Source organism: Rhinoraja longicauda, chromosome 30, assembly GCF_053455715.1.
Source record: "Rhinoraja longicauda isolate Sanriku21f chromosome 30, sRhiLon1.1, whole genome shotgun sequence".
NCBI lineage: Eukaryota > Metazoa > Chordata > Chondrichthyes > Rajiformes > Arhynchobatidae > Rhinoraja > Rhinoraja longicauda.
In genome coordinates, this window is record NC_135982.1 from 4437862 (window position 1) to 4452760 (window position 14899).

The 14899-nt window shown below is 41.9% G+C and overlaps 1 protein-coding gene across 1 annotated transcript in view; it reads right to left on the bottom strand.

Moving 5' to 3' along the window:
• Nucleotides 1-8354: 8354 nt before the first annotated feature.
• LOC144607896 (uncharacterized) overlaps nucleotides 8355-14899 on the bottom strand; it is a 59880-nt gene continuing 53335 nt past the window's right edge. The window contains exons 14-15 of the mRNA XM_078425023.1: nucleotides 11326-11439; nucleotides 8355-8890 (exon numbers count right to left, since the gene is read on the bottom strand). Of these exons, the coding sequence (XP_078281149.1) occupies nucleotides 11341-11439 (99 nt within the window). The 3' untranslated portion in view covers nucleotides 8355-8890; nucleotides 11326-11340. The remainder of the gene's footprint in view (nucleotides 8891-11325; nucleotides 11440-14899) is intronic.

A 14899-nucleotide genomic window follows, 5' to 3' on the forward strand; every position in this document is an offset into this window, starting at 1 on the left:
TCGGATAACATCCCTCACACTGGATAACATCCCTCAGAACAACAAACAGAATTTTAGTAATGTACTAGACCAAGTGGACCCATTGGGCCCAAACCACTCCTGCATTGGTGCAGCACGCTCTCCTCCCCACCTCACCCACTCCATTACACTCAACTGCCCTTATCCCCCCTTTCCCCTCACCCCCTCCCTCCCGCCCCCTCTCCCTCCCTCCCTCCGCCTTCCCCCTCCCTCCTCCACCCCCTCCCTCCCCTCCCCCTCCCCCCACTCACCTACTTCATCCCCCTCAACTCCCCTTATCCCTCCCACCCTCCTCCCACCCCTTCCCTCCCCCCCCCCCTCCCTCCCTCACCCCCTCCCCACCCCCTCCTCCCCACCCTACCTCCCCCTTCTAAAAACAAATGGGCGCTGCTACCCCCATGTGGGACCCGGACCAAGCGTACGTCGAGCACTATTGAAGGACTTTTTTAAAAAGAATTACATTAACTCAACTTTTTTTTCCTCTTTAAGCTAAACTGTTTTTTAAATGAGAAGATCTACCCCAAAGTTGCCTGGTTGCACATAATTATTAGCATTTTTTCCAAATTATCTGGTGCTAAACAAAGCCGTCTGTCAGACCAAATATGCTTCAGTTGTGAAAAACATCTTTCTACCCTAGCTGAGGTCACTGGTGCATCCCCGAAACAAGCTGCAGACTCTATATTCATGTCGATATCTTGTGCATAACAACTACCTTTGAGAACTTTCGTATTTCTCAAGATCTTTGTTACCTAAAATCACTCTCTCACATTTACCTTGTATGTCTTTACCTACATCGCCAGGAACTTTACGAATATCGTCAGTTACCTTGTTGAAAACCTGCAAGTTGTTCACTAATGTTTCGCCACGTTTCTCAAGGGAAGTGATAGCTTGTGGGAAGTTTGCAAAATTGGAAGCAATAAACACAAGATTGTGGTGGAGGGACTTTTTCTGCATGATTTCACTGACGATCCTGGCTGCAGCAGATTTTTCCTCTTCAAAACAGTTGATAATTTATTTTATCTTTTCAAAATTGAAACATAGTAGAGTACAGCAGAGACCCATGTACCCCACCTGGTCAAAGCTGGCTGAGGAGGTAGTGGAATCTCGGGTGCCATTTCCTTGAACAACTGGAATAAATTCTGGTTCTAATTATTATTTCAATGGAAAGCTTAAACACAAAATATAAACTAAAAAAGAAACAATAAATATAAAAACGGTTACTCTGCTTTTAATTCACACATTTCACACGTGACCAAATGGACACTGCTACTCACGTTGTGCTGCAAAACCCTGGGGCATCAGAAAACCATCTAATCAGGTGGTAAATAATAAAATCATAAGTATAATCAGAATTTGGCTTATACAGTTATTTAATTGTAAAATTAATGTAATCTTTCTGGTATAAATTAGCCTAAGGATTTGATGAAATCCCGCTTGAAAAACGTCACAAAAAAAGGCAAGAGAACACAGGGACATATCTGATATTTTTCTTTGTAAAAACAGATTCATTTATTTTTGCTTCATCATTATTTTGGCTATTGTAAGGGGTTTCTGCGCCGAGCTTTCGCCCGACCTAAGGTCCCCGTGCCTTGCTCTGATCACTTGACCAGGCCGTGCACACTAGTTCCCCGTGAGTGGTTCGACCCACTCACCCCCTACGGTTCTAGACACTGGACTTAGATGCAGGAGCGTTTATAGTGCAGAAAAATTCAACCAGACCAGATTTGAAAACCAGGGTTTAAATGGAAAAGACTTTTATTTAGCGCTTGGGACTATTGTCCATGAATACTTATACAGTTCTATAAGACATGTCTATAAAACACATACCGAATCACATGAATACTTATAACTATGAATCATAAAACACACAGTTCTACAAGACATATACACGACTGTAAGATGGGGAACGTACGACACATCGCAAAATTCCTTTACATTCCTTTACACACCCACGTTTATTCAAACCACCCTCCCCTCTACACTAAACTATGTCCAGGATATGCAGATTTGGGGTACATGCTCACCATGGGGCTATCACTGGGGTTACTGGCTGTTCGTGCTGCAGTACTTCTTCTCGAGTTGCGTGCCGGTTCCTCTTTCTTGCACTTCGCTTCTTCTTGCCTGTCTTTTCTTCCTCCTGCATCCGTTTGACTTGCTTCCTTGCATCCGTTTTCTTGCCTGCTTGCGTTCCTTGCAGATTTTCTTCTTGAGTTTAAAACCCAAAAGTCGTGGCCAGTTATACTATTCTGACCCGTCCTATCTCCCGCCAGATCTTGGGATCTCTTTGTTTAATAGATATGTATGAGTTTTCTCTCTGATCTGCGCTTATGTCCGGGGATACCGGGGATGGCCAGACGGTGTTAATTGGTATTTCGTTGCGAGGTGATGGGTTTAACTGGTTTCCCATCACCTACCAGGTAGTTTTCTATGGGCTATTGTGCCCCCTTAACGAGATTAACTGTGTAGGTCGGCTTGGGGCATTGTGAGTATGCTGATGTCAGTGCCCCAGTGTCTGGACTTCGACCTGGTTTCGCAGGTTTCTGCATGGCCAATACCCATCCATTGTTCTGGCCGTGGCTTTGCAGAAACCTAGAGACTGGGTTGTAAGGTTTTTACTTTTTGTGGCTGGTCACGAGGTCCTGCGGCCATTTTTGGACCCACAGATTGTGACATCCTTTGGTAAACTGACCGCAGCCTTTCTCCGCTATCAGCCCCAGTCTCCCGTTTAAAATGTCCAAACTGCAGCTCTTTGGTTTTGGTGTTGCTTTCCGAATGAGGGAAAACTTCTCAAATCTTACACTATACACCATGATCTATACTACTTAACATACAGGATATGAAACAATGAGAATATAACATAAAAAACAGGAAAATAACCTGGAAATTTGCAGACCTTTAGTTTCACTACCGAATGCTGTATTTACAGAAACATGAATGAATGAATGAATGAATGAATGAATGAGTATATTGGCCAAGTATGTACACATTCAAGGAATGTGCCTTGGTGCTCCGCTCGCAAGTAACAACACGAACATGCAGTAAACAATTAAGAATAAAGCATAAAACGTTAAAACAATAAGAATACAACATTACGGTTTAAACATGTGAGTGAAATAAACCAGAGCAAAAAGAGACTACAGACTTGGTTATTGAGTAGAGCTTCTACTCGCAGAAAAAAAAGGTGTTTTTATGTCTGGCTGTGGCTGCTTTGACAGTCCGGAGTCGCCTTCCAGAGGGAAGTGCTTCAAAGAGTTTGTGGCCAGGGTGAGAGAGGTCAGAGATGATCTTGCCCGCTCGCTTCTTGGCCCTTGCAGTGTACAGTTCATCAATGGGGAGAAGGTTGCACCCAACAACCTTCTCAGCTGATCGATCGATTTGTTGCAGCCTCTGGATGTCGTGCTTGAGCCAAACCAGACCATGATGGAGAAGATGAGGACGGACTCAACGATGGCAGTATAGAATTGGACCATCATACCATGTACATGGAACTTTTTTTCTCATTTATTATATTATTTACATAACACTAAGTTTACATATTCTGTAGTGCTGCTGCGAGTAAGAATTTCATGGTTCTGTCTGGGACATAAATATGACAATAAAACACTCGACTCCGTCTATTCCCTCCACAGATGCTGCCTGACACTCTGCGATCCTGCAACATTGTTCTGCTCAAGATTCCAGCATCTGCCGTCTCTTGTGTCCAGAGATTCCCTTGTTCTTTGCTTAATGTGGCTCCGATGAATAGTAATTAACATGAAAAATTGACTGTGTTTCTCAGCACAAATGCTGCCAGGCATTCCGTATTCTGTATTCCCAGAATCTTAATCCAAATCCATGTGGGCTCTGCCCAGTCTGTGCTGTGGTGCACATCAACATATAATCCACACCCATCTGTCACACTGGTGGTTTTATTTTGGGATCATGCCAGAAAGGGAGGGGGTTGGGAGTGTGGGGTGATCGGGTGGGATGTGAGATGGGGAAGGGGTGAAATGGCAAGAAGGGAAATGCACCACGTGGTGAAGGGACAACTTACATTTCCAACTCCTGTGGGTTTGAAAACATTTAGGCTACTCACAAGAGCCATTAACTGGTGATCATAAAGTCATAAGTGATAGACAATAGGTGCAGGAGTAACCAATTCCCCATTCAATGTGATCATGGCTGATCATCCACAATCAGTACCCCGTTCCTGCCTTCTCCCCATACACCCTGACTCCGCTATCATTAAGAGCTCTATCTAACTCTCTCTTGAAAGCATTCAGAGAATTGGCCTCCACTGCTTTCTGAAGCAGAGAATTGCACAAATTTACAACTCTCTGAGTGAAAAAGTTTTTCCTTAAATGGCCTACCCCTTATTCTTAAACTGGGGTCCCTGGTTCTTGACTCCCCCAACATTGGGAACATGTTTCCTGTCTCTAACGTGTACAATCCCTTAATAATCTTATATGTTTCAATAAGATCCCCTCTCATCCTTCTAAATTCCAGTGTATACAAGCCCAGTCGCTCCAGTCTTTCAACATATGATAGTCCCGCCATTCTGGGATTTAACCTAGTGAACCTAATCTGCACGCCCTCAATGGCAACAATGTCCTTCCTCAAATTTGGAGACCAAAACTGCACACAATACTCCAGGTATGGTCTCACTAGGGCCCTGTACAACTGCAGAAGGACCTCTTTGCTCCTATACTCAACTCCTCTTGTCATGAAGGCCAACATGCCATAAGTTTCCTCACTGCCTGCTGTACCTGCATGCTTATTTTCAGTGACTGATGAACAAGGAGATCCAGATCTCTTTGTACTTTCCCTTTTCCAAACTGACACCATTCAGATAATAATCTGCCTTCCTGTTCTTACCACCAAAGTGGATAACCTCAAATGTATCCACATTAAACTGCATCTGCCATACATCTGCCCACTCACACAAACTTTCCAAGTCACCCTGCATCCTCATAGCATCCTCCTCACAGTTCACACTGCCACCCAGCTTTGTGTCATCTGCAAATTTGCTAATGTTACTTTTAATCCCTTCATCCAAGTCATTAATGTATATTGTAAATAGCTGCGGTCCCAGCACCGAGCCTTGTGGTACCCCACTAGTCACTGCCTGCCATTCTGAAAGGGACCCTTTAATCTCTACTCTTTTGCCTGTCTGCCAACCAATATCTTACCCATGTCAATACCCTACCCCCAATACCATGCTCTAATATTACCCCCTAATCTCCTAAATGGGACCTTATCAAAGGCTTTCTGAAAATCCAGGTACACTACATCCACTGGCTCTCCCTTGTCCATTTTCCTAGTTACATCCTCAAAAAATTCCAGATTAGTCAAGCATGATTTCTCCTTCGTAAATCCATGCTGACTCGGAACGATCCTGTTACTGCTATCCAAATGTTCTGCAATTTCTTCTTTTATAAATGACTCCAGCATCTTTCCCACCACTGATGTCAGGCTAACTGGTCTATAATTTCTCATTTTCTCTCTCCCCCTTTCTTAAAAAGTGGGATAACATTAGCTACCCTCCAATCCACAGGAACTGATCCTGAATCTATAGAACATTGGAAAATGATCACCAATGCGTCCATGATTTCTAGAGCTACTTCCTTAAGTACCCTGGGATGCAGACCATCAGGCCCTGGGGATTTATCAGCCCTCAGTCCCATCAGTCTACCCAACACCATTTCCTGCCTAATGTGAATTTCCTTCAGTTCCTGTTACCCGAGGACCTCTGTCCACTACTACATCTGGGAGTATAAGAAAATAACTGCAGATGCTAGTACAAATCGATTTATTCACAAAATGCTGGAGTAACTCAGCAGGTCAGGCAGCATCTCGGGAGAGAAGGAATCCTTCTCTCCCGAGATGCTGCCTGACCTGCTGAGTTACTCCAGCATTTTGTGAGTACATCTGGGAGATTGTTTATGTCTTGCTTAGTGAAGACAGGTCCAAAGTACCTGTTCAACTCGTCTGTCATTTCCTTGTTCCCTTTAATACATTCACCTGCTTCTGTCTTCAAGGGACCCACATTTGTCAACTATTTTTTTCCTCTTCACATAACTAAAGAAGCTTTTACTATCCTCCTTTATATTCTTGGCTAGCTTATATTCGTACCTCATCTTTTCTCCCCGTATTGTCTTTTTAGTTATCTTTTGTTGGTCTTTACAAGATTCCCAATCCTCTGGTTTCCCGCTCATCTTTGCTATGTTATACTTTGTCTCTTTTATTTTTATACTGTCCTTGACTTCCCTTGTCTGCCATGGTCACCTTTTATTCCCCTTAGAATCTTTCTTCCTCTTTGGAATGAACTGATCCTGCACCTTCTGTATTATTCCCCGAAATGCCTGCTATTGTTGTTCCACCGTCTTCCCTGCTAGGGTCTCTTTCCAGTCAACTCTATCCAGCTCCTCTCTCATACCTCCATAGTCCCCCTTGCTCAACTGCAATACCTACACTTCCAATTTTTCCTTCTCCCTCTCAGATTAAAACATCATATTATGATCACTACCTTCTGGTTCTTTTACCTCGAGTTCCTTTATCAAATTTGGTTCATTACACACTAAATCCAGAATTGCCTTCTCCCTGGTAGGCTCCAGTACAAGCTGCTCTAAGAATCCATCTCAGAGACACTCCACAAACTTCCTTTCTTGGGGTCCATTACCACAATGGTATTCCCAGTCTACCTGCATGTTGAAATCTCCCATAACCACTGTAGAACTTTGCGACATGCAAACTTTAACTCTTGATTCAACTTACACCCTATATCCAGGCTACTATTTGTAGATAAGTCCCATTAGGGTCTTTTTATCCTTACAATTCCTCAGTTCTGTCCATACTGATTCAACATCTCCTGATTCTATGTCACCCTTTGCAAGGGACTGAATATCATTCCTTACCAACAGAGCGACCCCACCCCCTCTGCCCACCTGTCTCTTTTCGATAGAATTGATAGTCATGTTTTTTGATGATATGCATTGACTATCACTTCTACCACTGGATTCTTTTCTGGTGCCTCCCTTTTAACTTTTTTGTTGTAATACACTCTCAGTTGGAGGTATCCCTGACTTGTGGAAGTCAGGGATATATGTCTCAATCTCTTTCTGCCTTCTCCCCATAACCCGACACCTATACAAATCAAGAATCTATCTCTGCCTTAAAAATATCCATTGACTTGGCCTCCACAGCCTTCTGCGGCAAAGAATTCCACAGGTTCACCACCCTCTGACTAAAGGAATTCCTCACTTCCTAAAGGAACGTCCCTTAATTTGGAGGCTATGACCTCTAGTCCTAGACTCTCCCACTTGTGGAAACATTTTCTCCACATCCACTCTATCTAAACCTTTCACTATTCGGTAAGTTTCAATGAGGTTCCCCCTCATCTACACTCATGTACGTCAAACACTGATCATATGGTAACCCAATCATTCCTGGGATCATTCTTGTAAACCTCCTCTGGACCCTCTCCCGAGCCAGCACATCCTTTCTCAGATATGGGGCCCTAAATTGGTCACAATACTCAAAATGCAGCCTGACCAGCACCTTAGAGACTCAGCATTACTTCCCTGTTATTGTAATCCAGCCCTCTTGAAATAAATGCTAGCGTTGTGTTTGCCTTCCTTAATACCAATTTGGCGATAATTATGTCACGTCCAATATCCAACAGCTGTACTGCTGCAAACAATGGCCATTAGGCCAGCAGTGCCCTCGATGGCCATTGTGAGCCGCAGTACATCTATTGGATATTGATATCCAACATCTGTTGGATATTGAGCAGTGCCCTTGAAGGCCATTTGTTGATTAACTTATATCATCGCTTACACTACCATCCCTGCTGCTGGAAACCAAAGGTTTCTCATTTTTTATTAGTCTGCTGACCATCTAACAACAAATTATAAATGGAAGCACGTGTGGGCAAAAAAATTAAAAATAATCCAGTGAAGTAAAAGATAATGAATTAATAGAGGGTCAGCAAGGCAGGAGAGCACAAACTAAATGCTGAGGTACTGATCAGTGCAGTGCGAGAGCATATATGCCATGTCCATACGTCATAAGCCCATGTCCACAGACCTGTGTATTAAGGAGCAGAGGCAGAGAAGATGGTTAAGGCTCCCAGGATACTTATCCTCACTGGGTTAACATTTATTTTATGGAATAGTGAGAAAAATATGTACAATATTAGCACATTTAGACATTAAGTCATCGATTGTTACATCTCATTTTTGGAATGGACAATATCATTGTGTACTGAATGGGCTACATCCTTTGAAAAGCAAGATGGTCCTGATGGCAAAGTAGAGGAGATGAAGTGGAGAGTCTACTGGACTCTCGTTGCCTCCCATCGCTCTTGCAGGTGGATCTCAGCCACTAGCACTTCCTCGCCTTCCTGGAAAGAGATGATCCATCAGCAGTCAAGGACATGTAGTATAAGAAAATAACTGCAGTTGCTGGTACAAATCGAGGGTATTTATTCACAAAATGCTGGAGTAACTCAGCAGGTCAGGCAGCATCTCAGGAGAGAAGGAATGGGTGACGTTTCGGGTCGAGACCCTTCTTCAGACTTCAGTCAAGGACATCACATTAAACACTTCCCCTTCACTTCTTGGGGCTGCAGTTCTGACTCAGAGTGAACATTTCAGAAACAACACTCACCCCTCCCCATCAGAACCAAAGTGAGACTATATTATTTAGCAACTAGTTCCACCAATTGTTTTTTCCGGTCACTATCAGCGAGCAGAAGAACAAAACCTGTGCAGAGTAGGCTCCCTCACCCCGTTATTAATTCATCAGTGAAGCCTGAACTGTTCAGAGGGTGAGAACATTTGAGCTTCGAGTGGCTGGACTGGAATGGTCGTCTGTTTCAGGAGTTCTTGGTCATCTGTAAATGGATGTCATATGTCAGAAACTTTCTGAACAGTTATGTCAGGCTATGCATTCATACCTTCAGCTATAAACACTGCATTGAACAGAGATCAAGAAAATAAACATGATACAAATCTGAAATCAAAAACCGAAAATGTGAGAAACACTCGGTGGGTAACAGCATCCACAGAAAGTGATAAAGAGTTCATGTTTCAGCATGAAGATTATTTGTCAGAATGGTTCTGACAAAAGATCTTGAACATGAAACATCAACTCTGTTTATCTGTCCACAGAGTTGTCCAGCTTTGTCTATTTCATTGATGCATTGAAGGACAGCCAAATTTACCACTGTGCACTGGGACTTGACGCTGCTCTGTTTTTGACAATCCCTCCTTCATCATCCCAAGATTATGCTGCACATTGAGTCACAGACACATGACAATATATCGCAGTGAGAAGGAAGAGATAAACAGAATATGGGGAACCAATGCAGTTATGGAGGATACTAAGTCGAAGAGAAAATGTATAAGGATACCAAAGTTAATGATAGACCTGAAAAATGGGAGATATTTAGAATCCAGCAAAGGAGGACAATAAAGATAAAAACAGAAAATAAACCTCGAGAGCAAACCAGGGAGGACTATTATAACAAGAGTTGTTCCAAGCAGATAAAAGGAAGACAGTGGTTCATGTAAACTTTAGGTACTTAAAAAATAAAGCTGGGTAAATAGTTTTAGGAAACAAGGAAATGGCAAGGGTTAAACAGATATTTTGCATTGGCTTCCCAGTGTGTCACACGCTGTGAAATAGCAAGTACAATGAAAATCCAATTAGTCCAATTCATACTGCATCATGCTTAGGCCATTTTTAGTCACGTGTGTAACCAAACGTATGAAAAATTGTGGAATACATCTCTTCTAATTCTGAAAGCATTACAGGTTTGTTGTTTTGTACTGTATATATGACGTATATGTCAAAGTTTAACAAGTGACATTTTTATGTTTGCTGACGTTTGTTTAGGGTCAGAGGTCAAATATGACCTCACACAAAGCATTTTTTACATAACCTAGTTTTATCTTACAAACTCTGAATTTTTAAAAAAGACATGCATTATAGTTCTGTGGGTAGAAAAATAGCAATGAATAAAATTAATCTCTTACAAGAAATTTTCAATGTATTACTTTATGTGATGATGTCTGGTCACGTGTGTGACATTTTTGTTCACTTTCTAAAGAATGGTCCACTTGGGGAGGAACTAATATCATCATCAGTAAAAATGTAGTCCTGGGTAAACAGATGGGCCTACAAACAGAGAAGTCCTCTGATGTCTTGTGTCTGGGATCCTGAAAGAAGCGGCCATTGCTGGAGTGGATGCATCGTTTACCATCTTCCACAAATCCTTACATTCCGGAGAGGAACCAGAGCATTGGAAAACTCCCAATGCAAAGCCAGAGGGAGGGAGAAAGCAGGTCACTAGAGGTGGATAAACATAACATCTGTTGTTGGAAAAAATGGTAGAACCAATTAATTAAGGAAGTACTACCAGCTGAGAAATAATTTAATCAAACAAAGTCAGTACTGTTCTATGAAGGTAAAATTATGCAAGTATTGAGTTTTTTGAGTATTGCTGACACATTTAGGAAAGATGAGATCGCACCAGAGAGAATAGAGAGATGTACGAGGATGTTGACAGGAATGGAAAATTGTATCTATGAAGAAAGATTAGATGAACTAGATTGCTTTCTTTGGACCAGTGGAGTCTGAGGGAAGATCCAATTGTGGTGTCCAAAATGAATGTAAGAGACCAATATAGAATGAATACACAGGACCTATTTTGTTCAACAGAGTAGTCAGTCACCAAATCAGACATAATCTAATAATTAACAGGTGACCCCAGATTTGGAAGATTGATGTACTGCAATCAGACTTTACCCAAATTTACCTGTAATTTTTTTTGTTAAATTCAAGTTAGTAAAGTTGTTACAGAAATGCACACATCTTCAGGAGTTGTATAAAGGTAGCAGCTACGTAATTCAAAAGACAACCAGTCTTCAAACAGAAAACAGACAGTTTCTGCATTGTCCTCCAGCAGCAATCAAACAGGCACCAGTGGGTTGGATGTTGTTGGCAGCAAACACCTCAATGCAAAGCCAATTACACACTGGGCTGTGATAAAAGGAAGTCATTACAACCTCATCAATAATACTGTGTTACTAACCTTTTCTAGAACACTAGAACAGAATCTGACAAAAAGGAAAGGTTTGAAGCAGAACTTTCTCACCATTGCCTTCCTCAATAAAATCTACCAGGCTCCATGTGAACAATGGGAGATTTGGTTGAGGCTCAGACTGTTGGTGCTCCTGCATCCCAACATGATCCAGCAATAGGAAATACAGAAAAATATCCAACCTGCTGTGTGAAGTGTTTGAAATGTTGCCTGAATATACTCACTTCAACCACTTTGCACTAAGGCTGCTCGTTGCTTCTGAGAGGCATTGATGTTGATTCAGAGTCATTCACGTTGATGTGATTCCCAGCTGGAGATGGTTTGCCACCCCTACCAATCTGCAGAGATAAACACATTATTAAACTTGCAAGTTTGGAAAATTACATTTTAAAAGTGGTGATTTAGTTGTCATTGTTTGACAATGAAAGCAACAGAATATTTATCCCACAATGTTTGGCACCAACTCTCATTCTTAGGTTAAATTGTCAGGACATCTTTCATGGCACGCTCCATCTTCATGTTGAATGTTAAATGTTGTCCAGAGGTCATAAGACTATCTATAGTCCTCCTCACCAGCCACCTTCACTGTGCAGTACGGGCTCCCCAACAAACTCCCTGACTCCCACATTTCACCTGATCACTTGAACCAACCTCCCGCCCCCCCACAACATCACAGACATTACATCATCTCAAGTAGTTTGTCACTTCCTTTCCTCATGTTCACCTCACCTCTGATTTCCAATCTTAGGCTGCTCTTCATTGCCTGAATACCTTTCCTTTTGTGACCTTACCCTGAGATGTCACGTACACCAATGTTGATGACACCTCTGCCTTCAAGCACACCAGATCATTTAACAATGGCAGGATGTGGATCCATGGGCATCCCTAAGATGCTTATCCTTGGTGCATTGCTTGCAACCTGGAGTATTGCATCCAGTGTTCATATTGTGGCCTCCTCCACATTGGAAAGAACAAATGAAGATTTGGTTACAGCTCTCAGTCTACAGGGGGCAATTCTAAACTTCCTATTATCTTCTAGTCTTATCTTATCTTCCAAGTTCCTAACTTCCCAAATGCTTTTTTTACATCATAATTCTATCTGCTTCTATAGTTTCTCCTGTACTCAGGAAAGTTGCCACATACACACATCAAGGTTGGATCTATTTTGCAGTCTCTCGGTTTTGTTTTTATTAAAATCCAGTTCCATGGGTTCAGTGGTAGCTGATAAAGCTGATGTGGGATGAGATTGTAATTTATATAGTAAATGCTTTAATCATTTGCAAGATGCAGGACAGAACGCCACAGGAGATCCTTCTTCCCTGTGTCTATCAAACTTTACAACTCCTCCTCCTTCTGTCATGGGGTGGGCTGAGACTGACTCCCCTCCCCCCCCCCAAATCTTTGCCCATCCCCCAAGCCTTTCCATTCCACATTTTAAGTTCAGGTTTCATGTATTTTGTGTTTTTATGACTGTTGGCAGATCAAATTCCCTCCTGGGAAAAATAAAGTTCTATCGTATCGTATCATTTAGCACCTCACGGCCTAAAAACAGAGAAGTCCTCTGATATCTTGTGTCTGGGATCCTGAAAGAAGCGGCCATTGCTGGAGTGGATGCATCGTTTACCATCTTCCACAAATCCTTACATTCCGGAGAGGAACCAGAGCATTGGAAAACTCCCAATGCAAAGCCAGAGGGAGGGAGAAAGCAGGTCACTAGAGGTGGATAAACATAACATCTGTTGTTGGAAAAAATGGTAGAACCAATTAATTAAGGAAGTACTACCAACTGAGAAATAATTTAATCAAACAAAGTCAGTACTGTTCTATGAAGGTAAAATTATGCAAGTATTGAGTTTTTTGAGTATTGCTGACACATTTAGGAAAGATGAGATCGCACCAGAGAGAATAGAGAGATGTACGAGGATGTTGACAGGAATGGAAAATTGTATCTATGAAGAAAGATTAGATGAACTAGATTGCTTTCTTTGGACCAGTGGAGTCTGAGGGAAGATCCAATTGTGGTGTCCAAAATGAATATAAGAGACCAATATAGAGTGAATACACAGGACCTATTTTGTTCAACAGAGTAGTCAGTCACCAAATCAGACATAATCTAATAATTAACAGGTGACCCCAGATTTGAAAGATTGATGTACTGAAATCAGACTTTACCCAAATTTACCTGTATTTTTTTTTTTTAAATTCAAGTTAGTAAAGTTGTTACAGAAATGCACACATCTTCAGGAGTTGTATAAAGGTAGCAGCTACCTAATTCAAAAGACAACCAGTCTTCAAACAGAAAACAAACAGTTTCTGCATTGTCCTCCAGCAGCAATCAAACAGACACCAGTGGGTTGGATGTTGTTGGCAGCAAACACCAATGCAAAGCCAATTACACACTGGGCTGTGATAAAAGGAAGTCATTCCAACCTCATCAATAATACTGTGTTACTAACCTTTTCTAGAACAGAATCTGACAAAAAGGAAAGGTTTGAAGCAGAACTTTCTCACCATTGCCTTCCTCAATAAAATCTACCAGGCTCCATGTGAACAATGGGAGATTTGGTTGAGGCTCAGACTGTTGGTGCTCCTGCATCCCAACATGATCCAGCAATAGGAAATACAGAAAAATATCCAACCTGCTGTGTGAAGTGTTTGAAATGTTGCCTGAATATACTCACTTCAACCACTTTGCACTCAGGCTGCTCGTTGTTTCTGAGAAGCATTGATATTGATTCAGAGTCATTCACGTTGATGTGATTCCCAGCTGGAGATGGTTTGCCACCCCTACCAATCTGCAGAGATAAACACATTATTAAACTTGCAAGTTTGGAAAATTACATTTTAAAAGTGGTGATTTACTTGTCATTGTTTGACAATGAAAGCAACAGAATATTTATCCCACAATGTTTGGCACTAACTCTCATTCTTAGGTTAAATTGTCAGGACATCTTTCATGGCACGCTCCATCTTCATGTTGAATGTTAAATGTTGTCCAGAGGTCATAAGACTATCTATAGTCCTCCTCACCAGCCACCTTCACTGTGCAGTACTGGCTCCCCAACAAACTCCCTACCTCCCACATTTCACCTGATCACTTGAACCAACCTCCCGCCCCCCCACAACATCACAGACATTACATCATCTCAAGTAGTTTGTCACTTCCTTTCCTCATGCTCACCTCACCTCTGATTTCCAATCTTAGGCTGTTCTTCATTGCCTGAATACCTTTCCTTTTGTGACCTTACCCTGAGATGTCACGTACACCAATGTTGATGACACCTCTGCCTTCAAGCACACCAGATCATTTAACAATGGCAGGATGTGGATGTGGGTCTATTTTGCAGTAAGGCACTGATCAGCTGATGTTACTCCCTTTGATGTGCTTTCAGGGTTCGTACACTTGGACTTTTCAAGGATTTTCAAGGTCCAAAAATCCCATTTTCAAGGACCAAAATCCAGCAAACATTGATGGTTTATCGGAGACGTATATAAATCGCTTGGTATTGGATGATTTGATTCTGTACCAATTAAAAGTAAGTAAGAAGGTTGGCTGGTCACCATCTCGGATTTGATTGAAAATCATGTTTTGCACACCTCTGGGTACAAAGAACTTAGCAGAAAAATCAACTTTAAACAAAGTTCCTTTGAAATTACGAACCATTGAGACAACTCAAATTATTGCCAAATGCCCACGTGCTCCCGCTCCACCAATGGCGGCCGCCCGGGCCGGGAGCCCTATTACGCAAATTTTTTTGGATAATTATACCTTGAAATGACACCATTTCCTTGCTTGTT